Source organism: Solea solea, chromosome 10 (genome assembly GCF_958295425.1).
Source record: "Solea solea chromosome 10, fSolSol10.1, whole genome shotgun sequence".
Taxonomy (NCBI): Eukaryota; Metazoa; Chordata; class Actinopteri; order Pleuronectiformes; family Soleidae; genus Solea; species Solea solea.
In genome coordinates, this window is record NC_081143.1 from 4,122,588 (window position 1) to 4,139,971 (window position 17,384).

At 40.5% G+C, this 17,384-nt stretch overlaps 1 protein-coding gene across 10 annotated transcripts in view; it reads right to left on the reverse strand.

Moving 5' to 3' along the window:
• Nucleotides 1-17,384, reverse strand: part of lrba (LPS responsive beige-like anchor protein) — a 165,948-nt gene that overhangs the window by 14,252 nt on the left and 134,312 nt on the right. For 7 of the 10 annotated variants that reach the window (XM_058641137.1, XM_058641128.1, XM_058641130.1 and 4 more), the window contains 3 exons: nucleotides 10,395-10,562; nucleotides 5,135-5,224; nucleotides 1,198-1,390 (listed from right to left, as the gene is read on the reverse strand). In XM_058641137.1, the coding sequence (XP_058497120.1) occupies nucleotides 1,198-1,390; nucleotides 5,135-5,224; nucleotides 10,395-10,562 (451 nt within the window). The remainder of the gene's footprint in view (nucleotides 1-1,197; nucleotides 1,391-5,134; nucleotides 5,225-10,394; nucleotides 10,563-17,384) is intronic. The other 3 variants (XM_058641135.1, XM_058641134.1, XM_058641132.1) reach the window with 1 other exon arrangement.

Sequence of the window (17,384 nt, forward strand, 5' to 3'; positions counted from 1 at the left end):
CTTGTTGTGTCAGCATTGGAATCAAAATATGCACTTACCTGTGTTCAAGTGTGAAAGAGGAACATAAAATAGCATTTCCTTCAGACACTTGACTCAGACAGTTTCATCTAGGACTGCAATTAATAATCCTATTCATTACCCACAAACATATTGTTGGCTCACCGATTACTTAGATTACGTAATTACGTAGATTATACAATGTAATAAAAAGGAATAATGTCTGTTCAGAGTTTTTGCACATTTAAGTAAAGAAGGACAGAACCATTTTTGCTCATTAAGAACTAATCACAACTATTTTACTGATTAAATGTGTTCATTATTTTGGTTGACAGGGATTAACAAGTGTCAGCTTTAAGCTAATTTTCATCTATCTGTTGTCCCTGGGCAGGAAAATACCAATAAAATTGGTATTTTAAAACAAAGGGAGGTTATACTTCTAAATTAAATAAACATTAACCTAGGATAAAGCAGTAGAAGATGAATGAATATTAATACGCTACACTAGTCCACTGGTCTGTAGTTGCATCTATTCTATAGATATTCACTGTGCTAATGAACAAAGTTTGCCACCATGTTAGATGAATTGTTGGCCTGCTTCCCTGTCCTACGCACAAAAACACATTTAGATGTTTTTCTCTTTCATCTCTTCTAAATGCAACCTGAAGAATCCCTGCCATTAATGAGCTACCTCTGCACATGAACACATTTCATTTATTATGCCAGCTCACTAAACAGTTCCTCCTAAACAGTGGCAGACACACGGATGAGGTTTGAATTCTCCTGAAGAGCGATCAGTCTTCATCCCCATAAATTCACAGATATCAAATGTAATGTTTCTTTTCCGGGAAGGATGGATGTTGAGTAAATAACATTTTGCGAAGTGAGCCGCTGATGTATGGAGGTGGACATGAGACTTAATGCTGGCTGCTGCATGTGTCACATCTGATACTGCTATCCAGCAGACACAGTCAACTGTCTCCCAAATCAACGTCTCTCCTACAGAGACAAGACGGGTCAATCGTCAGATTAATTAATCACCAAGTGCTCACGAGGGAGAGATGAGCAGAGGAGGTACGGATATGATTCTGTGGTACCAAAATGTTTTTTTAAGTTAATTTGATGCAAATCATTTTAAATGGGCAAAACTAATTATGACAAACAACCCAAATACACAGTACAGATGGACATATCTCTCACCTGCCAAACCGTGCCATTTGTTGACCGCGAAAATGCGGTTGGCGGTGACAGTGATGATGGCCGGTGACGTCAGACCTGGCTGGGTGTTGGCTGCTACGTGGGTCACGGGAGAGTTCGATGGGAACTTGAGCACCATGATAACGTCCTGCTGCATCTGGTCCGTAAACATCATCGGGGTCTGCAGGAGAAGATACTGTTCAAGTCCCCGGGATGGACAACAAAACCCAGGGAGCAGAGGGAGAAGAGCCAGGATATGAAGCGACAGACAGAGAGCAGAACAAAAAGACCAAGGAAGCAGCCACAGTAGGTGTTAGAAAGAAAGAAAGAAACAGAGGGAAAGGGACGAAAGAGAAGGAAAGAGAGAAAGTTAGGAAGCTTGAGCAGCAAAGCAATTGGCATCATTTAAGCAGCACAGACAAGTTAGGAAAAAGATATTGTTACTTAGTTAGAAAAGGAAAAGGAAAAGATTGCTTTTGAATAAGCATAAAATTAGGATGACACACAGTCATCAAGTGCTTTGGAGTATGACCGTCATGTAAATCTTATTCTGATGCCTTTACAGTCACAATACATTTCCTGTTGGTCAATTTCTGAGCCTAAAATGATGGAAATACACTATCCAGCCCCCAAAGTGTCACATAATCTTATATCTCACTTAGAAACCTGAACTTCAAAAGTTCAGGTTTCTACAACTTATCTCAATAGCTGATATTGTGGAATATTAGAATTGATATTCAACTGTATTTGCATCAAATCTGATTGTTTTAGCCAAGATCATGCTACAATGTTAATTTCCAAACAATCAATTTTATTCCAAACAATACATTTCCTGTTGGTCAATTTCTGAGCCTAAAATGATGGAAATACACTATCCAGCCCCCAAAGTGTCACATAATCTTATATCTCACTTAGTGTCTACTCTACAAGACAGTGGAGGCAGTGTTATGATGGCTGCTTCAGTCAGTCAGGTCTAATCTCCACAATGTTACATGCCTAAAACAGAGGTCAGCTGAATATACTGAATGACCAGGTTAGTCAGCCATAATCCAACATGAAAATGCCAAGATTCATTGGGCTTCAATGGTGAAAGAATGGTTCGGGGAGCATGAGTCATCATTTTCACACATGGATTGGCCAACACACAGTCCAGGGTTGCAAAGGGGCGGAAAATTCCCATTAACCTTCCATGGGGACTTTAGTTCCGGAATTTTGGAAATTTTCCATGGAATTATGGGAATAATTTATAGACCGTGTCATATACAAATATAAACATACTTGTTCTGTCATAAACAGACATGCATGCAAAATGTTACGCATATGTATATGTTCTCCAAAATAGTTTACAACTGATGCTGAATAAATCCTTGTATGGTTACAGAAAACTGTCTCACAGGACTCGCAGGAGGCAGAAGAGACAGCATCAAACACGAGGTAGCTAGCACCACGATAAGCTAGCCTCTTAAATTAAATGGAGCTAGCTAACTTACATTTAGCATATCTGGTTTACCAGCTAGTTAGCTAATGTATTACATTTAGATGTTGTAGTTACGACTAAGGACTACTAGGATAATAACACCATTAGGGATGCACGATATTATCGGCACAACATCATTATCTGCAAATATTGGTTTTAAAATTTATCGGATATCGACAAACGCACCAAGATCTGCTGATGTGACTAAAGACTACAACATTGGGCTAAATAGGCTGCTACTTGACTTTTATGCTGGCGCCCTCTACAACAACTATTATTTTTATTTTTTCACAACATAAGAGACTAAATGACCTCTGCAGTTGGGTGCAGTTTTGGTTATCTGTTCAAGCACTCCCGATATACCGGCATATCAGATATTGGCAAAATGTCCAATACTGTGCATCAATAAACGCCATAAATCAAATGTTTACCTCATACGATCATCAGAACTTCAAAAGTTCAGGTTTCTACAACTTATCTCAATAGCCCTGCAGGTGTGCAATGTGCCTGATATTGTGGAATATTACAATTGATATTCAACTGTATTTGCATCAAATCTGATTGTTTTAGCCAAGATCATGCTACAATATGTTAATTTCCAAACCTTCAATTTTGAAAATATACAGTTTATTCCCATTAATTTCCATTGAAAGAATCAATAATTTTGCAACCCTAGTCCAGACCTTAACCCTGTGGTTCTCAAACTTTTTCCTTTTTTTTTGGTTGTTGTTTGAGACACAATACACAGAGAGGTCTTTGGTGGCATTTTCTCGTCTTGGGTTTTGGTCGTCGTGAATCATTGTTCAGTTCGGCTGACAATGACTTGCTGTTAGTTTCCGAAACATTGCACAGTTTTCTTTTTGCCCCTGTCAGAAACTTCTCTATTATCCAAACCTTGTCACCAGTGTATATTTTGTTGTGGTACGTCACTTAAATGAGTCCGGGTCACAGTGAGACCAAAAATTCTGCCTGCTAAACTTTAGCTACTAGTTAGGACTTTAAAAAAAAAAACAGAACTCGTGCCCCCCCTGGAAAGTCTCCACGCCCCCCACAGGGGGGCCCGCCCCACAGTTTGAAAAAGGCTGCCTTAACCCATCAAGAATCTTTGGGAAGTGTTGGAGAAATCTCAACACAGTGGTCAAACTCTCCCATCATAAATGCAACTATCAACTGTTGTGACATTGCATGAGCTGATTGAAACAATATTCCAGCTGACACTGTTTTTTAGGCTGGGCGTTTTTTATTGAATTTACAGTAATATAAAAGAAGCACATTACAACATCTGAGAATGTTTGCATGAATAAATGTAAATGTTGTATCAGCACTATATCTATTATATATCTTATAAGTGCGTTAAACGATGATTTATTACTCATGAAAACAACATTAGTTGCTTTAAACTCAAGTACAAGTTATTTCATTGACCTATCAGACAGATTCCTCTGATTAGACAGGAGCTTATATAAAGCCGTTTACAGAGTGTTTGTACTAAGCAGCTCTAACACAGAGCCATTTTCCTCCTTCCATGAAAAGAAGAGGAACATCAGTGTTTAACATCAGGAGAAGACATGAGTAAATCCAGTGCGTCTGACAGGTAACCAGACATACTGACAGTATCATTACCACCGGCACGGGCAGATGCCGACACACTGACAACACGCTCATGTGTGGCACGATGGAGAGAAAGTAAAGAGCGAGAACATTTAAAAGCAAAGAGATCGGGGTGTGTCGAAGGGATATATAGGGATATATACATGGAGCTCAGAAATGTGTTTAAATGTTTGTGTTTAAAAAATACTACTATTATTACTTTTCACTTACTATACACTAAGTGAAAAGTAACTTTAAAGCACCAGCCTGAGCTTGTGTCTGTGTGTACATGTGTGAGCTGGGTGGTGGTCTGCAGCCAGCTGTCAGCACCACAGGGACACCACACTAATAGGGACTCATGGGGCCTTGGTCCATCACAGGCAGGCACACAGACTGCACTTCTTGGCCCTTAAAAAGCCGTCACTTCAGGACTGCTGTTCATTGCTCTCCTTTACTGATCTCTGATTCCAGCTCAGGTGGAAAATCTGGCTCAGACCCAGGTTTCCAGAAAACCGTCTACTGAACACACACACACACACACACACACACACACACGACTGCTTGTGATCTTTCTCTTTCTCACACACACCTCACTAATGATGAGAGAGGAGATACTTTTAAACCCAGGACTTTATTTTCCCACAATTGTAGACGAACAAGGAGAAGACGAGAGATTGAACCAGAATATTAAGACTCATGAGAAGCAAACGAGTGCCAAAAATCAGCTCAGACAGTCGGCAGCGCAAGAGTTAATACAGCGACTCCTTTAGCTACAAATTCACCTTGGTATTTCCAGACTGAAATATTATAAACACAGTGTTTCCTATGATAATATTTTGTAATATTGCATGTTTGTGTGTACACAACACTCACCACTTGCATGGCTGAGCTTCGGGGTGGGTGTGGCTCGATGAGCAACTGGCAGGGCGTCTGTCCAAAACTCCTGATTTGAGATTCCACAGCCTGAGGGGTAAAAAGAGGGAAAGGAGGAAACAAATACAAAGAAAGGTCACATTAGCTTTTATTTTATTTTGTCTTGCTTTATTGTAACTTAAATGTACACATCAGACTCAGTGGACATATCTAAATTAAATTCTGATAAATGCTACACCAACCCAAACAGTACTGTGTTCAAGCACAATAAAGAAATCAAAGATGAATGCAAAAGCCATTAAGCAAGAGAGGGGAAAAAAAACCCACACATGCACATATAAACATACTTTTTCTCCGTCTCTCACACACACATGTGCACCAATTTATCCTCCACAGCCACACTAAGACGAGGACTGGGACAGGCAGGCTTGTAGGCTGGTTAGCTGGTGTTAATGAAGAGGTATAGGACCATAAATGTCAGAGCAGACGCCGGCCGAGCAGCTCCTGGACATCATCACACAGCTCACTGTCAGGCCAACAAGCACGGGATTGAACACACCCACACAGACGCATGGGGCTTAGGCAATAGATCCCAATTCTCTACCCTGTCATATTGTTATTTTAGATTGCATGAAACCCGTTTTCTGAAGAACCAGTGATCAAAAAGTAGGACATTTCAATTTCCCATAGACTAAAAAATTGATAATAATAGTAAAATGAATCCCTGAAACATTTTTCCAATTTAAGTTAAAGTTTTAAAGTTAACATTAGTGTTGTAAAACTAATAAATCAAGAAAGTAATTGTTATAGCAATACTATAATTAATTTCAATAACATGTTAATATGACATAGAAAGGAAGGATGCTCAAAACTTAGGCCAGAAACTATAAAATCTAAAAAGATTAAGACAAATATTAACTGTGGAACTATTATTAAAACATTAAACATTTAAAAAAAGAAGAAGCATTATATATCCCGAGTAAGACGATTATCATGTGGAACTGATCCAGTCTGATAGATGTTTTAGAAATGGACAGACAGAGAGAAAATGACCAACACAGAATTATGACAGGCCTGTCAGTATGTTGGTGTGCACTGTGACTGGCTGTGGGGGAGTGACAGCTTGTGTGTGTATGCTGAGACGTTTGAGGCTGACTTGGCCGGGCCTGTGAGAATGAGCTCATGGTTGAAGCCTGCATATGGTATTTCCATGAGAAAAAGGTTGGGAAGTGAGTCTGCTCATAACGATTGTCTGAAAATAACCAGAGACCTGTGACGTGAAGAGAGGGAGAGATCTTAGCTGTCTGATACAAGGTTTTGCCAGCTCGTGAGGGGTCATATTCTTATCTATTTTACACGCATTTAGGTTTTTGCACTTTTTGCAAGCCAAACAGTAAGCTGAAACTAGGACTTCTCAAAGTACCAGATTGTGTATATTTATCACTGGCTCTACTAGAAGCATCTATGTGTTAGGTTAAAACATTATGAGGATAGAACAGAAATCAAATCAATAATGTAAAAAAATAATCTGTGAGGTATTAAGCAACATGTGCGCTTTGGTGCTTGCTCAACAGATTTGAAATGTTTAAAGTAAGCAGCTTATGAGAAGAATCTGTGGCAAAACTGTATTTACAGAGTAGAATTTTAGTACTTTACGCTGATCTGAAAACATGCAAATCATAGATGCTTCCATCGTAACACTGGCGCGTAAGAGGGGATTTAAAGATCTTTAAAGAAACACCCACAGTTTAACATAATGATGAAGTCCAAAACACTAATCATGACATTGTTTCACAGATGGCTTGTATAGGTGAAAGGACACAAGTGTATCATTCAAGGTCAAAGTGCCTCTGCTCTGCTCTGTAGGCAGACGAGAGCATTTTGCTTTGGCTAATGTGTAGAAGAGACTCCTCAACGCCACTCCACCTATCTTCATTAAGTTCAGCGCTGACATTTATGAGGCTGTGGAACGTTGGAAAGCGGCTGAGTCTAGGTCAGCACGTCCTCTCCCCGTATGCCGATGCAATGCTCAGGTGATTATACGAAGGGCCATTCACAAGGCCAATGTCTTTTGGGGGTGCTGGCCCATGTCTGATGAAGCTTTTCTATATTCTATACATTTAAATGGCTGAGACAGCCTCGGCTCAGATGTCCCAACCTGCCCTTTGATTTATTAAGCTACTTGACAAGATGGATGACCGTGTATAACATGGCTGTTTTAATGCAAATCAGACCCAACAACACTGGCTCCATGAACAGAACAATAACAAGTACCACTGCACTGTGTTTATGACACATTCTATGTTTCCTCAGTTTAAAATATCCAAGAAACATTATGAAATATAGTGTGTGGGGGGGGGGGGGGTTTTGTCCAAAGAAAATAATTCAGTGGGTTTAGTGCTTGGTGAGTGACTCTGGCTCAGTGTCAAAACAGGTTCACTGGTGTGGGCATATTTCCCCGTCTTCTGCCGAATTACGCACACACTATACAATTCAGACGCAGCTCTGTGTTTTGTTACTTGTATGAGAGGCTGCAGGATTTTCCATAATCACATGTGAAAGAGGGGAAGCCCTGTACAACTCAGAGAAGGCAACACAAGGCGTGTTTCTCTTTATACACTGAGAAGCAACACAGATGTCCACGCATACACACAACACATACATTACACTGCACACACACACACACAGTTCTCTGAGAGAGAGGGGGGGGGTGAGGTTTGACATGCGGCGGAGGCAGGACAGGAAGTAATCATGGTTTTGAAAAACATAGCAGCGGTCTCCACAGCATTCCCTAATCTGTGCTGAGATATACCCAAACTCTCTCCCAGGACAGCAGTGCACACATAAACATACAGCCATGTGCTTTCATGCTGATGAGCACACATAAACATACAAAGGTATACACATACCAATGAATGCATGTATACAGAATGTGTATGTACAAACATATCAAGGTACGATCCGCACAAATCTCCACAGTCTGTGTGTGTGAGGTTGCGGTGGGTCGGCAATAATGGCGGCCAAACAGTGTGGCAGGAATGTAAAATCAGCCAACCAGGAATACGGAAACCTCTGCCTCAATCTGGGCTTTTCTGACCAAACATACACACACACACATATGTCTGGGACCCATCCCCCTGACACTGAACAGCCCTGGGGCCTGTCCTAGTGTGGCCTAGCCTGGTCCAGACCACAGCTCAGGTTGTCACTCAGTAATGGCAGACTCTGGGGACACTTTCAAGCCCAAAGCCCTCAGCTCCCTAAGCTCCTGCAGCTCTCAGCCACCCCCAGTGCCCCGGCTGTGACAAGGCCCAGACCTGGAACTCCTTTTCCACCTTCTACACAGACAGGGCATGCTTCCTTCCGCACAAACATGACGAGGGAGAGCCTTGGCTTAGCTCACAGGGATAAGACTGTTTTGGTTTATTTTACTAATTAAAGAGCTCTGACAGACTGTTTTTGAGGGCGAACACTACTAAATTGGACGCACAGCATCACACTAGAGACATTTCTTATCTGTTGGAGGTGCAATTAACACTTATTCACTATTTAACATAATGATATTTTGGAAAGCATAATTTCAACAAACAAGATCATATATGTAAGTTATAAACATTTGCTTCCTCTTGTTAATACAGATTGGTTTGCAGCAGATGCAAATTATAACATTTTTAAATCAAACACTTTAATAGAGTCATAAACTGATGTGTTATTTTGATACCACTCAAATCATATGCACCTGTTTATGATGCTGTTCTATATTTGCCATCAATTTATCAATCCCCTGGTCACAGGAACTGCTTGGCACAAACAGTGGCGTGCCAGTGATCTAATTTCGTGGTGCATGTATGTCAACCAGTGGAGTGGGTAATGAGCTCAGTCTATGTGCGGAAATGACCGGTGCACCCTGGTAATGAATCTGCATATGTGTGTGTGTGTGTGTGTGTGTGCGTGTGTGTATGGCTAAAGACCAAAGCACATCTAGGCACATCTGGATGGGAATTAGGGTGAATGAGGTGATAAATCAAGGAACTACCCCTGGTGCCCGTGATGCTCCAGTCACTGAGCATGAAGGGCAGCAGAATGGTGGAGGCAAAACACATTCCAGCCTCTTGATATGATGGATCTCATCTCCATCCATAACACAATGCTATGACGACCTTAAATGTAAAATCTGCTTGATTATATTATTCATAAAAATATCAATGCACTCGTCAATTAATTGCCAGGCAAAGGAAATACAGAAATATTGATACAAGAGACAGTAAACAGACTTAAATGGGCTAGTTTGTTTGTTCTTTAATCTTCAGTGCATTCCTTTTGGTGAGTTATGTTTTTTATTTAATATTTGCATGCTCTGTCAAGCAATACTATCAGCCCCGACTGAGGGAGCATTTGTGTACACAGCAGCAGCACAAGGGTAGATAAGAACGAGAACTGCTGAATGACAAGTAAAATTCACCCTCTGAAACTTTCAGTCATAATCGAACCTTTTTGCAGTCGTCTCTCACTTTACTAGCGCAACGTTTCGGTTGCCTGCTTCTCTATCTTGACATCAAGATCTTAACACAGCTATATTGAAGAATACAGAAAGACTTTGTCATTTGACAATGACTTAAAATAAATATGTGTTTACATTTATAAATTACGCACATCAGGTTTAATTCAAGAAGTGCAAATAAAGTATAGAAACCCTGTAAATAAAGACCTTTGCAGGGTTTGTGTTATATATCGGTGAAGTTGTTTGGCTGTGTGCTGGCTGTGTTTCTCTTTTCAGCCTTTTGTTTTCTTGTGCTTGCTTTCAGGCAAACTCGTGTAGCTTCCATGTGCCGCAGTTCAATGAGAGTGAAATGAATAATAAATGAAAGGCAGGGAGGAGGTTTTAAGGCGTTAAAGTGGAACACTTGGTAGAGTGCTTTTAGAGGTATCACACGGGGGGGGGGGAAAGACTTTGCTCAGCAATACTTGCGGCGAGATTGTTAGCTTAGCTCTCCCATGCCGTTCTACAACAAATTTAACATGGCTAATGGCCTCAGAAAAACCCTGAAATACAGATACAGACAATGGACAGATGCATTCATAATACAGTCAGACTAAGCATCCATTTGAGAATGCTAACACTCAAGTGTACTTACTGTAATATGCTATTTTTCCCTTACTCAGCATGATCTGCCAAGGGAGTTAAATCGGCCGTGCGGTGCATAAATATGTATTAAAATGTGTGTGTAAATACATGTGTTGTATCATGTAGCAGCCTCACCTCTCTGAGCATTGGATCAGTGATGGAGCTGAGGTTGACTGCACCTTCATAGGTCAGATAATAGAAAACATTCAGGGCTCTGGTGGCTTCAGGTCCCTGCTGTTTGTAGCCGAAGATCAGATCGATCCACTGGTGGAGCTGGCAGGACACAAACTCACTCTCCAGAGCCTGTTAATGGAGGAGAGGACGGAGGATTATAGCAGTATTGTAAATATCAACAGATGCGTAACCATTCACACACACACACACATATACACACACACACTCCACACTCCCCGGACATATTCCTCATCCCATTACTGAACAGCAGTTCCTCTGAAAGACGAATTCCTCGGAGAAAGCAGAATTTCCTTCTTATTGACAGAATCTGCCAATGATTTCTGTAACGAGCAGAAAAGCACAGCGATTCCATATCTGATCATATGAGAGCATGGAAACATTAGAGAACTATTATAGTTCATGGGGGAGCTATTTCAGCTTCTGCCTTTGTTCCCTTCACTGTCAGTTGTGGATGGAGTAAAGCACCAAGTTGCTCTCGTGCAGACCTCTGCATCACCATGACGCTGAGGTGCAAGTCATTTTCCTTCCTCATTAGCTGGCAAAGGAGGGAAAAAACATTTATGGTTTCCTCATAAAAACAGGCAATTGTGTTAATTTGTGTAAAGCTGTCGGCTCACAAAAGCCCTCTAAACACGACCAAATTAGAATGAGGCAGCCCTTGATTGTCATTGCTGCCTTGTGTCACATTAATTTGTGACAAAACATTAGCCCGTGCTGCACTTAAATGGCGATTTATATAATTTAAATTTTTACGGCCGAGAGCCACGCATCGCTCATTTAAATGTGACTTTCTGACAGCTCATTCCGCAACAGAGTCCTCCCCATTCTCTTAATTAGAACTTTCAATCAGGAGAAGAAACCCAGCTATAAAGAGGAGACCGTGTACAGTGTGAGGTATGATGATGATGCTGCTTCCACTGCAACTTGAGCACCTACTGAATACTGATGCTGTCACTAATTCCATAATATGAGCTGATGAAAAGCTAAAGAGTGAAAATGAATAAATATCAGTCTGTTCCAAGGGCTTTAAAGAAAGTAAGTATTAAACAACAACAACACCATGAAATTGGGTCAAATTAGGATACATCACTGCATTTTTGTTACCAATTAGTTTTATACTGTTTTCTGTATAAATTGAAGTTTTCAATTTTTCCATATTTTAGGAAAAAAATAAAAATTCTGAGTCTATTGGAATAAATAAAGAGGGGGGAGGGAGTAATGACAGAGCCAGAACGACGTCTGGGTAAAAATGAGAGCTGCCATTGTGAAACATTATATATGTCATGCCTGGGATTCTGATACACCACTGCACTTGGCTTAAATGAATAAATAATAATAATAATAATAATAATAATAATAATAATAATAATAAATAAATAAATAAATAAATAAATAAATAAATAAATATACAAATAAATAATAATTTTGCCATTTGTCTAATTCTATTGAAGTTATTGCACAACAGCGGTTTAAACTCGAGTATCCCGTCTTCTGATAATATTCAAACCCATGATGATATCTCTCAAAACAAGGTCCCAGAATAAAAAGTACAGTAATGGCCTAATTATCGAAATGAATCAAGCAATCCCCAGTCCTGCTGTAAACAGTCTGGTATAAAGCTTGCATGTCACAGGTGTAAAACTAATCCATGTATACAGTAGGTTTATGGTTATTACACACATTGGTATTTTGGACAATGTCCCACTTAGACACAAGCACTGTTCTGAGAGCTGTAGATCTGACAAAATTAGCAGACGGAGAGAGATTTGTCCGATTCATATCTTCTCCGTGTGCCTCACTTTGCACCATTTTATGATAAGGGCTGAACCGTGGGTAATACGGGAATAAGTGTATTAAATTAAATGAAACACAACTGTCTGTCAGTCTATCCAACTTGCAATCAGTGTACGGTACATAAGTGTGTTTAAAGGTTAGTGTCATGGGGACACTGCTTTAATGTTACATTATAACATGTTGTTACTCATTGTATGTTACTCACTATAATCATTGGTAGAGTGTCTGTGTCTGTGTGTGTGTGTGTGTGTGTGTGTGTGTGTGTGTGGGTGAGTGAGAGTGAGAGAGAGAGAGATCAGTCCATTATGTGCTACGACTGACCTTTGACAGGCCTTGCTCCCATGTTTCTAAAACTAAAGCTGGGCCTGATGGGCATTTAATGTGCACTGCAATCTACTGTCAATCAGCATGGGGAAACAAAGACAGCCATGTTATTGCAGCTCCCTCTCCAGAGGCCCGCCTTTATGGAAATCAAGTGCATGTTGGAAAGGGAGAGAGACAGAATAAGTGTATGTGTGTGTGTGTGTTGGCACCAGAATTACTATTGTTATAGATGCTTAATTAACTTAGAAAAAATGTAAAACCATGTTCTCACCTTGTCGTTACGTGTTATTGAGAGCAAACACATGGGTAAGAAGGGCTGTATAAGCCATGTATATACGCAGTATGCATATAAGTGTGTAAGAAAAAGTTAAAGTTTAAATGCCGTCTAAAACAACTCTTTATCATCGTCTTTGTTTGGTCTGTCACCATCTGTTTAACAGGAGGCTGAGCAGTAGTTTAGGAATTTAACCACAGAGGATTCATTCTCAAAGATTCTAATAATATCTCCCTCTGCCTATGAGAATAAAGCAAAACTAGAGCGAGAGAGAGAAAAACAACAACAGCCAAATGTTGCAAATTTAGAAAACGTGCAATAATTAGAAACATTCTGATGATCTAAGTTGTTGAAAGAAAATAACTGATTGCACGAATTCCTGTGTTGTAAACCTCCATCTAACAAAGGATATCACTGACAGGCCCCATTTGAATAATAGTATTTCTTTGTGGTCATCTTTGAAATAATTACATTAATACAACATTGTATCCTATTTGAGAAATGTTTGCTACAAACATAACGTGCTGACTATCTAAGGAAAACCATGCATCCCATTTTTAAAATCAAATAGTATCATTTAATATGAACTGATTGTGCCACAGAGATGCAGTAAAAAGATGAAAAGTACTGGAAGTCGGACAAACCAATGATCTTACTCCCAAACAAGGTCAACAAATACAGACAAAACAGCATCTCAATAGCACGTGTGTGGAAGTTGAGGTAAAATCAATGGCGAAAGCAAAGTTTCCACGTGAGAAACTGACAGATTTATGCGATACTGGCTGAGAACGTATTACATGTCAAGTACAGAGAACAGCCATGTTCTGATAAGCCATTAACATGTGCCAGGTGAGCAGGTGTGGGAATGTTTCCTCGTGTGATGCCACACTGTGGAGATGGTCGAGCAGAAGGTTGGGGCAGATAGCAGATTCCTGAGGTGGGATCTAGTGCCACTTCAGGAGGAGCAGGCAGGATTATTGATGGGCCAATTAGCAGCCAGTGTGTGTGTCGTCCCTGTCCACAGGGGACTCTCTGATAATTAATGAATAATTTAGCATGCCTTTATGTAAATGCTGATAGGGGGTAGAAGTCAGTAGAATCTCCACATTTCTGTTGTTACAGATTTGATAGAGTATACCTTTGAAGCATGGGGAGTCACAGTGACTGTGATTCCAGTGGCAACAATAATTCATACAATAACATTCTCCTATGTAGAAAGATTTTATAATTTCATTCAAATTTATATCATGATTTTATTTTGACCGTATGTCAGATTTCGGGACAGTGGAGATTATTTGAATAAATATGTTGCAAATCACAATGAACATGACTCGTCTGAGTGCAAGTTTCAGATTACCGTACCCTCTCTGAAACATCCGTGGCTGGAGTGGGAAAGAAAAGCCTGAGGGAAAAAAACACTAAAAAAAGACAGACACTTTAACTATGTGTCCATCAATATGTTTTGCTTTAAAGAAAGATATACTCTAGACTGAGGACTTAAATCCATATTTGAGACACCAAGTGATTGCAATTAACCAGCTGGTGGACATTAAACAAGGCTTACAGAGGAGTTCAGAGGAGAAAAACAATGAAAATGTCTGATCTTCATCCCCTGTCTAGTCTTTAGCCTCATCTTGCTTTTTGTACTTGCAAGTGGGCGTGTTTTATGTGACCAATTTCTCTTTTAATGATGATCTTTCTCTGCTCAGTGACTGTCCATGCTACAGGTCTGCAGAACATGCATGGGCTTCATCAGTGACATGTTCGTGCCTCACTTTGGTTTGTGGTGAGCTTTACGGTCTGGATTTAACTTCTGCCTTAACGAGGTGACACTGAACGCTTTCCTCCGACCCTCACTGGTCCTAAAAATAAAAAAAAAAGCCTTTTAAAGGACTTAAGGAGAATGGTTTGTAAGGATGTTAAAATGTCACTTAACAAATCAATCCCCTCATTTGCATGCCAAAACCGTCGCGAGCGCCCACGGTGCGCGTGCCTGCGCGTACATGTCGCTGATAGTGTGAGCGTGTAACCAAAAGCACATGTTGAATGCTGAGCGTTGTCAACAGCCGGCTGTTATTCTTTATATCGATTACGGATGAATAAAGCAAACACTTGTCAGGTCTGTGTATACTAAAATGACTGTTTAAGTAAAGGCTGATCAAAACATCCTGAAAACCACACTCCGTATGTGTGGCAGCGAAACATCACACATGTTGACATGGAACAAAACGCCGCAGCAGCAGCAGCAGTTGAATCAGGGTTCGCTGAGTCATAGTCAACGTTGTGGATTTTATTTAAATATAGTATTAAGTGTTATCCGATCTGCTATCCCGGTCCAAATGCAAGTTTAGCGCCCCTCTCGTTTTGACTCCCTATTCTTCTTCCTTTTCATTTTCCTTTCTACTTATTCTCTCACTCGGAGTGCTACTCCTTTTTTCCCCTCCTGTTCTTTCTTCCAGTCATCTGATCCTTTAGATCAACTCCTCTGGAGTTGCTTGCCCTAAGGTTGACAAGCACTCTGATTAAAGGGCTTATTAGCTCGCTGTAAATGAGAAGCCGATTGTCATTCTGAAGCAGGCAGAGGAAGGCTGTAGCCAGCCTGGAGAGAGGGGGCCCCAAACATGGAGGAGGAAAAAAGGAAAAAAGCGATGGGTGATGTAAGGAATGAGAGCCTCGGTGCAGGCGTGCAGCTAACAAACCATTTCCTTTATTCTCATATTCACACACACGCACCAAGAGAAACCCATATGGGTTGTGAGTTACTTCAAACCCCCTCCTCCTTTATGCTCCACTAATTAGAAAGGTCACAACTGTGAGAGTTCTGGCCACGGGTCAACGAAGGCCCTCGCTGGCAAGTGGAACCCGAAACTCTAACCCCGAGTCTCTTCCCGCTTTCTCTCTGCATCTCTTCTGTGATCCCTCGCCCACTTGAAAAGCAAGAATATCATATTATGGGGTGAAAAGAAGCAGAATGAGCAGTGATTGGGAAAGTATCTCCCCAAAACAAACATGTCATAGTGGATTAAGCCTCAGTCAGACAAATGGCGTGGTGTAGACTGCGAGAAAGGTCTAAGTGGTCCAATTTACAGCACAGACAATAGAGTAAACAAAACTGATTGAGAAGTAAATGGATGAAGCAAATGGGGCCGACTTAAAGTCAAACGGCAATCACACTGTAGTTCTCATCTTCTCCTTTTAGATTCATGACAACCGCCATGCAACACAAGGAGTAAAAAATAAAAAAGTTAAAGTGCAAATTAAGCCTGATTTAAGGGATTTTATAGACGTTTAAATTTGTCTGAAAATAGTGAGAAGAAAATAATAAAAAAATAAAATAATATAATCTGATTTGTGTCATCCATTATCTCTCTTCTACTGTCAACCTGTCCACCTGCAATCTGACGTCCATAAGTCACTTCCACAGCTAGAGCGCGTGAGCAAAAGCCGAGTCAGCAGGTCAGAGCTGATTAAACACAGGACGACTGAGGAAGACTTGGGAGCAGGCTGAATGAGGGACTATTTGAAAAGCTGTTGAGAGGAACATTGTTGTCTCAGGTGATTATAGAGTTGGCTGAAGGACTGAACGGTCTCTCTCTGCCTTTCTGAAGGGGGGGGGGGGGGGCTTTTCAACAGTATGAGGCGGGGAGGTGATTAGGATGAATGACTAGGCTGATCCCCCTCATTGTAGATAGTGTGAGTGTAAACTTGTCTCAAAGTTCACAATAGTGTAAAAAAATTTCTTTTAGTTTGGGTATTTTAACGTGTTCTCTCAATGCAACGAAATAACTTCAGATTTGGTGAAGTTTGGTTAGTGCTTTGCATTTAGGGCATGTATTATGTCAAAAGACAAGAATACTGCATGTGTGTTGGCCTTTTCCTCTCTACCTATTAAAGAAAACAACACTATATACTCACAACAAAACCCAACACTAGTTAAGTAACACACTTTATCATCACATGAATAACATGGGATGAAGACATCAGTTATTAAACAAGCTACTTAATTAACAAGTGATCATAATAACATGATTCAACCAAAGTTTGAGGGGTGGCAGTGGCTCAACAGATAGAGTTTGTCCACTAAACAGAAGCTCTTCAACTCCACAGTGAAAGCCCATTAATGGCAAATGTGTATGAGAGAAAGCACTGGACATAGAAACTGTCATGACCTTTTGTTTCTTTGTGTTAAACCTCAGGAAGAAGATCCTCATAAATAAGCAGTAAACACTGTATGACGGTGGCATTGAAGATTACAAACGCAGCCCACATACCATAATTACATGAACGTATGGAATATTTGTACAAATGTCTTCAGCTGCAATTGAAAGCTGTAGTCATCAACACGAGGCTCTATAAGCTAGAAGACTTAGGAAGGAGATTTCTGTCAGAACCCAAGTGGAAGACCAGCCAACTTTGGCATCTCTCAAAGTTCTGGAGAGAAGGAGCGGGAAATCAGTGTATGTTGCAAAACAATCATCTCAGTCGACTTTGGCAGAAGTAAAATGAGAGCATGTAGGAGTGCAGCGAAGGGGAGAAGG